General features: G+C 45.7%; 1 protein-coding gene across 2 annotated transcripts in view; it reads right to left on the reverse strand.

The window, feature by feature from the left end:
- Positions 1–1,103: 1,103 nt before the first annotated feature.
- LPO (lactoperoxidase) overlaps positions 1,104–13,926 on the reverse strand; it is a 29,747-nt gene continuing 16,924 nt past the window's right edge. Inside the window, exons 9-13 of one of the 2 annotated variants that reach the window (XM_010861644.1) lie at positions 12,716–12,876; positions 4,051–4,303; positions 2,808–2,981; positions 1,947–2,184; positions 1,104–1,759 (exon numbers count right to left, since the gene is read on the reverse strand). In XM_010861644.1, coding sequence (XP_010859946.1) covers positions 1,552–1,759; positions 1,947–2,184; positions 2,808–2,981; positions 4,051–4,303; positions 12,716–12,876 — 1,034 coding nt within the window. In that variant the 3' untranslated portion in view covers positions 1,104–1,551. The remainder of the gene's footprint in view (positions 1,760–1,946; positions 2,185–2,807; positions 2,982–4,050; positions 4,304–12,715; positions 12,877–13,926) is intronic. The other variant, XM_010861645.1, reaches the window with a different exon arrangement.

The following is a 13,926-nucleotide window of genomic DNA, read 5'->3' on the forward strand; positions in this document are numbered from 1 at the left end:
AGACACCTGGGGACCCCGTCAGCCGGCCTGGTGGGTCAGAGGCCCCAGGACGGTAGATGCCTCCTTAGTCTTGCCTTCGCCAGGGGTCCAGACCAGGACAGCAGGTGGGGCTGAGGGAGGGGAAGGAGCAGACTCCCCTGATGAGCGTGCCTGGAACTTGATCCCTCTGCCTTCGTGGTGGATTCCCTCCTGTTCTCTCCCTTCTTCCCACATTTGGGGAGGGGGACACCCACAGCTGGGGCCTGAAAGGATGAGAGGCTTGTGTACCCACGGGAGCCCCGGATATTAGCACCTCCCCGAAGAGGGAGAAACCTTGCTGAACCCCCTCTCACTGAGGACAGGAAGGAGTCCTGGGGGGTTAAGGGATTCATCTGAGGCCTCCAAGAAGGGGGTCCCAGAGCCAGGGCCGCCCAGGTCTTCTGGCTCCCAGGCTTTCCTGTAGGATGGCTGCAGGTCTCCTGCCCCCGCCGTGCCAGTCAGGGGGCCTGGGGGTCCCCCTGGGCTGACCTGACCCAGGAGGGTCTTTGAGAAAGAACTCATGAGTGTGTATTGGGTGGCAAACTAGGAATATTCTGGATCTGCGGTCAGAGGCCTCACAGGCCCCCAGGACTAACCTAGAATAAGGGGGTATTTCCCTGAAGGACCCCTAGAAAAGAAATTAACTTCTTTTTTTTTTTTTTAACTGCACATCATGGTATGGGGGAATCTTAGTTTCCTGACCAGGGATTGAACCTGTGTCCCCTGCAGTGGAAGTGTGGAGTCCTAATCACTGGACCGCCAGGGAATTCCCCCAAATGAGCTCTGGCTTGGATTTCTCTACCCCTGTGGCGATGCCCTGAAAGTTCTCCTGCCACCCCACAGCCATGCCTTCTTTGCGCAGGAGCCCCTTCCCTCCTTTTCTTTGAGAGCGCTTTGAAGCTGAGAGCACCAAACCGGGCCCTCTCACTGCCTAGACTCACGCACGTGACCCCTTTGTGGTGAGACATGTCCGAGCTGTAAACACTGTTGCTCATTTGGCAGTGATTCCAAGGCCTGCCTTCCAGAGGGGAACAAGGTCATCGCCAGCATCTGTGTTCAATCATCAGGTGTTTACTGAGCACTCACTGTGTGCCAAGGACTACGCTGGGGGCCCCAGGGCACACTTGGAAGCAGGTTGAAGGCCGAGCTCAAGAAGTTTACAATCTAGTTCAAGGGGAGGAGAGATATGGGTGTCAAGGCCGCAGCCTCAGCCAAGACTTTTTTGGGGAAAGGATGGGTGACATCTGGCAAGCAAGATCAGAAGGCATTTTGGAGGGTGTAAGTCTTGACAGAAGGAGGGTTTCCGAAGACGGAGAGGATGTGGGATTCAATGGGAAGAGCTGGAGCGGCGAGGCGGCTGCCTTGGGCTTGAGCTAGGTGTGCTTGGGGGGCGTGCAGAGAGACTCGGCTGGACAGAAGGCCTGGGGCAGGGTAGGGAGCCCGAAGGGGCCAGGTCACTGAGTCTACTTGAAATGGCATCGTGGCCAAGGGGAGCTCTACTGCACAGTGTGGGAGGCTGTGGAGTCCGGGCCCCTAATTCTCCCTGGAGGCCCAGGGTGAGAGATCCAGCTTATCAACGGTTGAGCAATCCACAAAGTCATGTGGGTAGTTGTTGGCCTGGAAGGCGTGCAGCGGGACCTTCGTGATGTGGGTGTTGTCACAGATGAGGCTCGAGAAGGACACTTTCTGTAGAGAGTCCCGCTGCTTCTCAGTGAAGACCCCAGGGTTCTCCCACCAGAACCTGCAGAGGCACAAGCAGGGTCTCCATGCAGCCCAGCTGCTGGCCCTTTCCCACTCTGCCAAAGGGGAAGGGAGGAGGTCCCCGGGAACATGCCGAGGTCTGGCATCGGTCCTGCAGGACGCCCACCCCAATGCCCACCTCCAAGAAGGGCCTCCCCACCCGCCCTCCCCGCTGAGGTCTCACTCACCTGTCCCCATCACGTATCTGCTGGAATTGCCTCCCTAGGAGGCAGGCCAGGAGTGGCCCCACCCGGCCCCTTTCTACCATGGGCTCAGCGTTGCCTCCAATCCAGATGTCAATGTTGTCGGGGGTCTTATAGAGATCCATTAACTTCTTAGCCAGTATCTTGTTCTTCAGCACGGTCTGCAGCCCCTTCAGCGTCTTGGGCTGTGAGAGGCCACAGAAGCCCCTCCAGGAGTTGTACCCTAGGGCAGAGAGGTGGAAGCTGTCTAATGCCCTTTGAGGACATGCCCACTCCAGCTCCATCAGCCCCAGACAGTCTGTGTTCCCAGCCTCTGGGAACAGGGAGGCAGTGAGCCACTGTTCCACCTTGCGGCACTTGGGCTTCAAGGGAGCTAGCAGGATACGTGGTGCTTACTGTGGGTCCAGGCATTGCTCTAAGCCCTGTACACATATACAAACTGAAGAACAGGGATGTTAAGTCACTTGTCTAAGGTCACACAACTAGAATTTGAACCCAGACAGTCTGGCTGTTAAAGTTCTACATTTAGGAAGGTCCAGTAGTCATCGCTTTCCCTCTATTCTCCTTTTCTTAATATTTTCTGGACTTTTAAACTGCTTTCACAAATCAGTGGTTGATCGCTTTCATTTGAGGAGCCTAGTACCAGGCATAGTACCAGATATGTTCTCTGGTCTCTGTCTTAGGGAGACTGGAAGATGCCATTTCACAGGTGTGTTTTTAAAACAGGCATCTCTGCCTTCTGTTTTAGAATTGATCAGCTCCTCAGGGATATAGAGGAGAGTCCCTGGGAACCCCAGAAAGTAGCAAAACATTCCCCAGGCCTGGCTGGACCCTGGGCCCACTCACCAGGCATCCCATGGTCTCGGCAACGCTGTAAGTTGATAGCAGCCAGGTCAAAGCCGTGGATCTTGTGAGTGGGCTGGAAAAGCTTGTTGCGCAGCTCACTCGTCACCATTTTATCCTGACTCATCAGTTTGGACTTCTTGGCCAGCAGACCCCGCACCAGAGGGTCAATTCCACCTGCAAGGGAGGGCCAGAGGCCATGCTGGGGGGGCAGCGGGGGACATCTTCCATTCCCGGGCACGCCCTCCTCCCGACAGTTTCTCTTTCTCAGGTGAAAGACGGGCCAACTGCCCCTCTGGGGCTGGAACTGAGGAAAGAACACAGCGCGGCCCACAGGGTGTGCTGGGGGTTGGAGGCCCGTCCACACTGCCTGCCATCCTGTGGTGATGCGTGAGCATAAGATTCAGGGTTTCTTCCAAGCTCCAGTTCAGAGAGCTGGCTCCTTCTCCTCCATATGGTCCCCCAAGGAACTGTACACCATGAGAAGAGATGGCAGAAATCTCTAGAAAAATGCCCTGACTTGTCAGGCCTTAAGTAAAAGCCAGTTTCGACACAGCCCAGCCCAGGATAAAGGAGAGCGGGGTCCAACCTTTGGCACTTAATGGAGGTGGAAAGCTGTAGAGAAGAGCAGAAAAGAGCAATTTATTTACTGTGCGTGTGTGTCAGCTGCTCAGTCATGTCTGACTCTTTGTGACCCTGTGGACTGTAGCCCGGCAGGCTCCTCTGTCCATGGAATTCTCCAGGAAAGAATACTGGAGTGGGTTGCCATTGCCCTTCTCCAGGGGATCTTCCCGACTCAGGGATCAAACCCAGGTCTCCTGCATAGCAGGCAGATGGTTTACCATTTGAGCTATCTGGGGAAGCCCTATTTATTTATTAGACACAGGAATTCTTTCTGCAAGGGTCAGGGAAGCCTGAGGGAGGGAAAGGAAGCAGGGAAAACTCGGCACCTTAAAGGACAGTGCAGGAAAGAAAGAATAATAACTAATATTTAGTGATCACCTCCTGTGTGTCAGGAACCACTGTAGGGCACTTTATGTATATATTTCATTTTTAATATCCCAGTGAGATAGATATTATTAGTGTCCCCATTTTACAAACGAAGAAACTGAGGCTCAGTGAGGTGCAGTCACTTGCCCAAGGTTGCACAGGAAGTGGTGGAAGCCTGACTTCCATGCCAGGTTTTTCTAGAAGCAGGCTGCAGAGTGAGACAGCCAGGTGATAGTGCATCCCCGAAAGGACATACCGTCTTTGATTATCCTCCAGGTGTTGAAGAAGAGGGTGTGTAGGGGGAGCTCTGCTTCCGGACCCCATGGCTGGTAATTCTCATCCAGGCGGGACACAGTGGAGGGAACCTCCATGTGGCCAAAGCGGAAGGCAAAGGTGAAGACATTGGAAATTCGGGGATCCACAGAGTTATTATAGCCTTGGTAGGGCGGGATCCACTTCTGCATCTCACTACCTAGCACAATGGGTAGGTAGTCCCTAAAGGTGATGATCTGCAAGGAAAAACAAGTCATGAAAAAAAGGATGTGAGAAGACTCAAACCTTTGAGGAGTGAAGTTGGAGCCAAGGATGAGTGGTCAAAAATCAAGGATGGCAAATGGATTGCATATGCGTCTTATGTGTTGCATATGTCCAATTCTCCTTCCCATAGCCCTAGCTGCTGCTGTGCTGCTGCGTCACTTCAGTCGTGTCCGACTCTGTGCAACCCCATAGATGGCAGCCCGCCAGGCTCCCCTGTCCCTGGGATTCTCCAGGCAAGAACACTGGAGTGGGTTGCCATTTCCTTCTCCATTGCATGAAAGTGAAAAGTGAAAGTGAAGTCGCTCAGTCGTGTCCGACTCTTAGCGACCCCATGGACTGCAGCCTACCAGGCTCCTCCGTCCATGGGATTTTCTAGGCAAAAGTACTGGAGCGGGGTGCCATTGCCTTCTCCGTAGCCCTAGCAGACATTACTAATTGATCATGACATACTTTCTGCTGATCTTCCATGATCTGTCTCAATATAGGCTCTACTGATCAGTCACTTGAATTTGACATTTGAAATGTACTCTCTTGGCCATCTTTGCTCTAAATTTATGATGAAGCTAACATCACAGTCTCTGTGTATCACTTTAACATAAAATTATATTATTAAACTTTTTCCCACAGGCCAGGGCAAGAGGAATGGAGAACCACAGGAATGAGTCACAGGGTAACCAAGGGGAGTTCATTCAATCCCCCATTCTGAAAGAAGTGCTGCTCCATGGAGAGGTCAGTGTCTTGTTTTATTTTGCTCAGAAGAGTGAACTAACATAAACTGAGAAATTTTTGAAAAAATAAAACGTCATGCCATCCCACAACATGATAATTATGTTAATTGTTTATTCTTTCTAATCTTTATGGTATACATATTTTAACTTGGTCGTAATCCTAGAAAACATTTATGTGAAATGCATTCTGCTTTTCCACCTAACATCTCTCACGTTTCTATCTAGCTCACGATTATTATCCACTGAACGTGTATAATATTCTCTTGTCCTCACGGGTCCTTCCCATTCCTTCAGCAGCACACACTCTGGGGACACCATCCCTGGAGCAGGCCGCCTGCTCCTCAGGCTCTGGGAGGCAGCAGGAGACGGAACCCTGCCCCTGGTCACAGTGGACTGGCCTGACCGGGGCCCCAGACTAAGCTGGTTAGTCAGATTCTCTTGCTCAGGAATTTAGATTTCAGATGCAGCTATCCTGGACTGTTTCTGATGGTGCTCGATCGGAGGGGACAGACGGATTGTCATTTTCTACCATGAGCAGAAACGCAGAGAAAACCCGTCTGCCGAGAAAGAGAGATGTGAGGAGAGAAGAGGGGAGGGAGAGACAGTGAGAATGACTTGCCTTAATTCCAAATGGTTTCTAGTCTCTGGCTCTCACCCTTGCTGAGGCCCGACTACACTACACTAATTTCCCTGGGGTTCCAGGAGAAACCTTTAGGAGCTTCCATCTGATACATGAGTAGGGTGAACCAATACTGAACATCTCAATTATCCCGAGTGGGTTTCTTTTTCTTGTAGTCCAAGAAACCCTATGCTGAAGCTCTAACTCTCTCCTGTGACTGTATTTGGAGACAGGGCCTGTAAAGAGGTAATTAAGGTTAAATGATGTCATAAGGGTGGAGCCCTAATCCAATAAGACTAGTGTCCTTATAAGAGAGATGCACACAGGGGGAAAAATCACATGAGAAAAACATATAGTGAAGGTGGCCAAGCCAAGGAGAAAGGCTTCAGGAGAAATCAAATCTGCTAACTCCTTAATCTTGGATTTCCAGTCTCCAGAACTGTGAGAAAATACCTTTCTGTTGTGTAAGCCACCCGGTCTGCATTATTCTGTTATGGCAGCCCAAGCAAACTAATAAAAGCCTCAACTCAGATAGCCTTCAGGTAGGTAAGTTTTATCCTTTGATTTCCTATACATATCTCCAGCAGCAAGATTTATGGGTCTAAATTTTTAAAAAAAATAAGTGTTGAACTGTGGAGATTTTGCTAAGAAATGAATGGAAATAGTTTTCTTGGATGGTTAAAAATATGTGCATGGGGCTTCTGGTTCCAAAACAAGATGGAGTTCACTCAGTTTTCCTTACTGACTGTAACTAAATAAACCTAAATGTGTCCTCCACTAAATAGAACTAAACGCCCTGGAAATTATCCAACAGACAGCACTAAATAGACTCCAAAAGCTGGTAAGATGGACTAGCTAAAGACCTTGTCAAGGAATGACACAATGGTGAGTTCCTGCATACCCCAGACTAGGTCCATAGGAGGATGGCCATCTTCAACCTCTAATAGAAATAGACAAGAGCAGTTAAGAAAAACCTTCTCTCTCCTTCTCCAGAGGACCTGCCTAGGGGGGAGTTCAGCAAAAACCTAGTAAAGAGTCCCCAAATCTGCTTCACAATTCAAGCCATTAGCCATCTCAACTGTTGATTCACAACCCACCCCACGATCTGCCTGCAGCAGTGAAGCCCCGTGTCTCTGTTCTTCACCCAGTGGCATAGAGACTCAGGCATAGTAGCTTCTGTAATTCTAGAAGGTTAACCCATAACGCTAGAAAGTTACTCAGCAACAGAAGGCAGCCAGGAAAGTACCTTCCTGCCCTGCAGACAGAGTCGGCAGGGATTGGGTGGGGACCCCAGAAGAATGAAGAAGAATGAAGCAGACCAGAATAGCATTGTAAGGGCTTAGAAAGCTAAACTCTCATTGGAAGTAAAGCTTGCAAAAGCTTGCCAGAACCTACAACCAAACCTACATGGGGTAACTTATTATTAAATAATATGTGCCTAAATAGAAGATTTAAATAGGATCAGGAGTCTCCTAACATAATAACTAAACTGTCCAGGGTAAAATTGAAAATCACCCATAATACCAAGAACCAGGAAAGCCAAAGTTGAATGAGAAAAGATAATAAACTGACGCCAATACTGGCATGAATCAGATGTTGGAATCATCTGATAAAGATTTTAAAGCAGCTGTCATTAAAATGCCTCAATAATCAATTTTAAGTTATCTTAAATGAAAAAACAGAACATTCCATAAAAGAAGTGCTAAGTCACTTCAGTCATGTTCAACTCTTTGCAACCCCATGGACTGTAGCCTGCCAGGCTGCTCTATCGATGGGATTCTCCAGGCAAGAATACTGGAGTGGGTTGCCATTTCTTTCTCCAATGAAAGAAGTAGAATTTATATAAAAAAGGAACAAATTGAAACTATATAACTGAGAATGCTGCTGCTGCTAAGTCTCGTCAGTTGTGTCTGACTCTGTGCGACCCCATAGACGGCAGCCCACCAGGCTCCCCCGTCCCTGGGATTCTCCAGGCAAGAACACTGGAGTGGGTTGCCATTTCCTTCTCCAGTGCATGAAAGTGAAAAGTGAAAGGGAAGTCTCTCAGTCGTGTCCAACTCTTAGCAACCCCATGGACTGCAGCCTACCAGGCTCCTCCGCCCATGGGATTTTCCAGGCAAGAGTACTGGAGTGGGTTGCCATTGCCTTCTCCAATAAGGCGAATCAGTCAGTTCAGTTCAGTTCAGTCGCTCAGTCGTGTCCAACTCTTTTCGACCCCATGAATTGCAGCACACCAGGCCTCCCTGTCCATCACCAACTCCTGGAGTTCATGCAAACTAAGGTGAACTAAGAATAGGATATAACTGAGATATAACTAACTCAAATAAAAACTTGTTGACTAGACCCAGTAGTAAGGTGGACATGGCAGGATAGAATTGAAGACAGATCAATAGAAATTAGTCAATCTGAAAAACAGAAAGAAAATAGACTAAAAAAAAAAGCAAAAACAAACAAAAAGTCAAACAAACCAGAGCCTCCCTGTTCTGTGGCACAATAACAAAAAATCCAATGTTCACATTAATGGAATTAGAAGAGAAATTGGATGGGACTGAAATAGTATTTGAAGAAATAATGTCTGAACCACCCCCCCCCCAAAATTAGTGACAGACATACATTAACATATATAAGAAGTTGAATTTCAAACAGAATAAACCCAAAGAAATCTACTGTAAGACACATCATAATTAAGTTTGTGAAAACTAAACACAAAAATTCTTAAAAACAGCCAAGGAGAAATGATATATTACCTACAAAGGAACACCAACTTGAATAGCTTCCCTCATAGCTCAGTTGGTAAAGAATCTGCCTGCAATACAGGAGACCCTGGTTCCATTCCTGGGTCGGGAAGATCCCCTGGAGGGGATAGGCTACCTACTCCAGTTTTCTTGGGCCTCCCTGGTGGCTCAGCTGGTAAAGAATCCGCCTGGAAAGTGGGACGCCTGGGTTCGATCCCTGGGTTGGGAGATCCCCTGGAGGAGGGAAAGGCTACCCACTCCAGTATTCTGGCCCAGAGAATTCCATGGACTGTATAGTTTATGAGGTCACAAAAAGTAGGACACGACTGAGCGACCTTCACTTTCAATTTGAATAGCAGTGAATTTCTCATTTGAAACCATGGAGGCAAGAGGGAAGTGGCACAACATTTTTCAAGTGCTGAAAGAAAAGAACTGTCAACCTTGAATCTAGTATCTGGTAACACTATTCCTCTGGAATAAAAGGGAAATAAAGACATTCTCAGATGAAGGAAAGGAAGGGCATTTACTGTGAGCAGACCTATCCTCAGAGAATGGCTAAAAGAAACTCTTTAAATATAAAGAAATGATAACAGAAGGAGGCTAGGACCTCAGAAAGGAAGGAACAATGTAATAGGTAACATTCCACCCAATAGCAGAATGCGCAAGCTCTTCTTAAGGATCTGTGGAACATTCAACAAGATAACTGTACCAGAGTTACAAAGTAAACCTTAACACATTTGAAAGAATTGAGATCGTATAGAGTATATTATCTGACAATAATGGAATCAAACTAGAAATCGGTAACAGAAAGGCAGCAGTGAAATCTCTGAACACTTGGAAATAAAATAATATACTTCTAAATAACCTACAGGTCAAAGAGAAAGGAAGTAACAACAAAACATACATACTGAATTAAAATGAAAACACAGTGTATTGACATTTGTGGGATACAATTAACAGTGCCAAGAGACATTTATATCACTTCTAATCCTTAAATTAGAAAAGAAGAAAGCTCTCAGATCAATAATCTAAGTTCTCACCTCAATAAACTAGCAGTAAGAGCAAAATGAACCTAAAGCAACCAGAATAGACTAAAGAAGAAAAGTCATATAATTATATAAATCTATGCAGAAAAACCACTTGACAAAACCCCACATCTGTTCATTTAAAAACTTTCAGTACACTAGGGAAGAGCAGAACTCCCTCAACTTCATATACAGCACTTACGAAAACTTCACAATTAACATACTTAATGGTAAACCTTGAATGCTTTTCTTTTACTGTTGGGAAGATGAGACTGTCTGCTGTCACCACTCTTACTCAGTATAGTACTGGAAGTGATACTTTTCTTGCCTGTAATAAGGCAAGATAAAGAAATGAAAAACACACAAATTAGAAAAGAAGGAATATAACTAATTATTTATAGATGACACAACTATCTGTAGAAAATCCCAAGGAATCTACAGATTCCTAGAACTGAGCTTAGCAAGGTCATAGGATACAGAATCAACACGTAAAAATCAATTACATTGTTACACACTGATAATGAATATGTGGAAACTGAAATAAGAGATGTAATACCATTTACAATTCTTCCAAAGGAAGTTAATAGTCAGGTATGTAACAAGCATGTATAGGATCTGTATGATTAAAATTATAAAATGCTGATGAAATAAATCAAGGGAAATCTAAACATTTGGAGAGACATACTATGTTTATGGGCTTCCCTGATGGTAAAGAATCTGCCTGCAATGCGGGAGACCTGGGTTTGATCCCTGGGTTGGGAAGATTCCCCTGGAGGAGGGCATGTCAACCCACTCCAGTAGTCTTGCCTGGAGAATCCCCATGAACAGAGGAGCCTGGTGGGCTACAGTCCATGGGGTCACAGAGTCAGACATGACTGAGCGACTAACACACACACACACACACACACACTGTTTATGTATTGGAAAACTCAACATAGTAAGGATTTCAATTGTCCCTAAATTGATCTAAGGTTTAATACAATTCTTATCAAAATCTCAGCAAGACTTCCTTGTAGATATGGATAAGCATGTTTTAAAATGTATATGGAAAGGTGAAGACACTAATGATAGCCAAAATAATTTTGAAAAAGAAGAGTAAAGTGAGAAGAGTCATTTTTCCTAATGTTAAGTCTTATCATATAACTACAGTTATTGAACACTGGTACTGGTATAGGCATAGACATATAGATTAGTGGAATAGAAAGGGCAATCTAGAAATAGATTGATATAAATATGCCCCAATATTAATAATTTTTGACAAAAGAGCAAAAGCAATTCAAAAGGAGAAAGATAGCCTTTCTATAAGTTGTGCTGGAGCAATCAGAAATTCATAGTCACCCTGCCCCTCAATAAACCCTGACCTAAACCTTATGCTTTATACAAAAATTAACCTCAAATGGATCATGAACTTAAATGTAAATGATAAAACCATAAAACGTCTAGAAAAATAAAACCAGGAGATAAATCTTTGGGACCTAAGACTCAGGGAAAGAACTGGGACTTGACACCAAAAGCACAATACGTGAAAGGAAAAAATGGATAAATTTGACTTCATTAAAATGAAAACCCTTACTCTGCAAAGAACTCTATTAAGAGAATGAAAAGACAAAGTACAGACTGGGAGAAAATATTTACAGTCACATATCTGACAAAAGACTCATAGCTAGAATGTAAAAAGAACTGGCTTCCCTGATGGTTCAGATAGTAAAGAATCTTCATGCAATGCAAGAGACCCAGGTTTGATCCCTGGGTCAGGAAGATCCCCTGGAGAAGGGAATGGTAACCCACTCCAGTATTCTTGCCTGGGGAAGTCCATGGACAGAGGAGCCTGGCAGGTTATAGTCCATGGGGTTGCAAAGAGTCAGACACGACTGAGTGACTAATACACACTGAAAACTCAACATCAAAATACAAACTCTAATTTGAAAATGGGCAAAATAGGGACTTCCCCGGTGGTCCGGTGGTTAAGAATCCACCTTCCAATGCTTCCAGTGCAGGTGCCTCGGGTTCCAGTCCTGGTCTGTGCACTAAGCTCCCACTGCGGACAACTACCCTGGTGCACCGAAACTGCTGAGCTCACAGATCTTTCACAGTGAAAGATCTCACGTGCCGCAACTAAGACCCAAGGCAGCCAAAAAACAAACAAAATAAAAGCAAACAAAAAAAAAGGAAACGGGCAAAATACATGAACCAAAGTTTTACTGAAGAGGATATCCAGATGGCAAAAAAAAAAAAAAAAGCATGTGAAAAGATGTTCAGTGTGATCAGCCATCAGGTAAATGCAAAGGAAAATCACAATGCAGTATCATTACATACCTATCAGAAAGGGCGAGCGAAGTGAAAGTCGTTCAGTCGTGTTCGACTCTGCCATCCCCTGGACTATACAGTCCATGGAATTCTCCAGGCCAGAATACTGGAGTGGGTAACCTTTCCCTTCCCCAGGGGATCTTTCCAACCCAGGGATCGAACCCAGGTCTCCTGAACTGCAGGCAGATTCTTTACCAGCTGAGCTACAGCTGGTAAAAAAGTAGCACAAGGGAGTAGTATGGTGACGGAAGAGCTAAGTGTCTTTATTGTGGTGGTGGTTACATGAAATTACACATTTTTCATGATACAGTTGCATGAAGCTACACACACACACATACACACACCACACACGAATTGACTGCATTTATTATTGGTGAAATCTATTAAACTTTATGATTCATATCAATGTTAACTTCAGGCTTTTGCAATTGTACCATAGCTATGCAAAATGTTAGCACTGGGGGAGACTAGGTGCATGTACATTTTGGGGGCTACAACTCCCTAAGCATCTACAAGTATTTTTAAATAAAATGTTTTTTTAAAAAATGTGTATGGTTAATGTCAACATATCCACCTTTCTAAGTCTATTCTAGTCAATCAGTTGATCAACAATAGCAATTGACTCGTGTCTGTGACCTGTGGCTTAGGTGTGGGATTAAAAGATAATGGTGATGGAAAATAATGGTGATGGAACCATCCCAGGAGTGATGGAACCAGTGGTCCCAGTGACGGCACCTGAGGGGGCACACTGAGTAACCAACATATGAATGACCTGCTGACACCCCGAATCCAGGGATTCATTTTGGGGCAGAGAAGCTGAAGAAACAGAAGGGAGGGTTTACAAGAGTGAGACAGTGGGAAAGAAGCAGGAGAGGAGAGGAAGCGGGGATGGAGGTCTGGCAGCAGGCAGAAGGCAGAGCCGGGTGAGTGAGCGAGGCTGGTGTACAGGCAGTGCTCCCGGGCTTCTCACCTGTATGAAGGCTCCCAGGATTTTCCGGGCTTCCTGGTAGAGCTTCTCTCCATTCCAGTGAGGGTTGAGTTTCTTTAGTTCTCTGGCCAGCCGGTTGTGCTCCCGGAGAAGGAGGGTGTGGGCAGTGGCCAGCAGAATCTGCTCTGAGGCTCGAAAATCTCCTGAAAGCCCAGAAGGCAGGAAGGTGGATTCACCCCGAGCAGCCCCTGAACCCAGTAACCTACGCAAAGAAATACATGATGGTGCTCCAGCGGGACGCTCTCTTAAGTCCCTCCTTATAGTTAATTTAAGCTGGAAAGAGAGCTGAGTTGTGATTTACAGATTTGAATCCCAGCTCTGCACACACACCTTTTAGTTCTGTGACTTTGGACAAGTTACTTAATGTTTCTAAACCTCAGTCTTCATATCTGTGAAAATGGGGATAATAAGGTTGACCCCCCAACTAGACTGTGGTAAAGACTACAAATGACATTAAGAAGTAAAATTTTGCTAATTAAATCCAAATTGCCTTCTAAGACAGGACCTACAAATGATTGAGGGGCTTTTTATTGTTCAGAGCAACTCTGACGGTTTTAGGAATGCAAGTTTGAGGGCAGGAACCTGGGAAGAGTTAAATTATTCCGTGTAATAAGGAGACGAATCTAGAGATGGGGGCTGTTGGGAGGAGAGGGTCGTGTAGATGGTGAAAGACCAGGTGCTTTACAGGGGGCTTCTTTTTGTGTCCTCTAATCGTCAGGAAAGTCTGTGAAATTCACAAATGCTTGGTCTTAGTGGATATTTTTATGGAAAGCAGGAAGGGCTTGGTTTTGTGTCTGGACTGATGTGAGATGTGTGTGGACACAGAATCCCAGGGATCTAGCAAGAGACCTGGGCCTTCTGCCATGTCTGAGTGGGCTTCATCCTAGAAGACTGGATTTTTGGAAGAGATAAGACCTCTGGAAGCCAAAGGCAGAGAGGACCAGGAATGAGCCCCTAGAATGAGAATTGGAGGCTTCAGTTGCATAGGCTGCATGGAGTGGGGCCTCTGTGCCAAGATTATAAAAAGCCTTAAAAATATACATTCCTTTTGATTTATATAGAACTTCCTCCTCTAGGAAGTTATCTTAGTAAACTTATTGAAAATCAGCACAAGGATTCATCAACAAGGATGCTCACGACCTTAAAAACAGCAACAAAATCACAGAAAAGCTAAAAATGACTTAAACGTCTCC

The sequence above is a fragment of the Bison bison genome, unplaced genomic scaffold, assembly GCF_000754665.1.
Source record: "Bison bison bison isolate TAMUID 2011002044 unplaced genomic scaffold, Bison_UMD1.0 scf7180017864472, whole genome shotgun sequence".
Taxonomy (NCBI): Eukaryota; Metazoa; Chordata; class Mammalia; order Artiodactyla; family Bovidae; genus Bison; species Bison bison.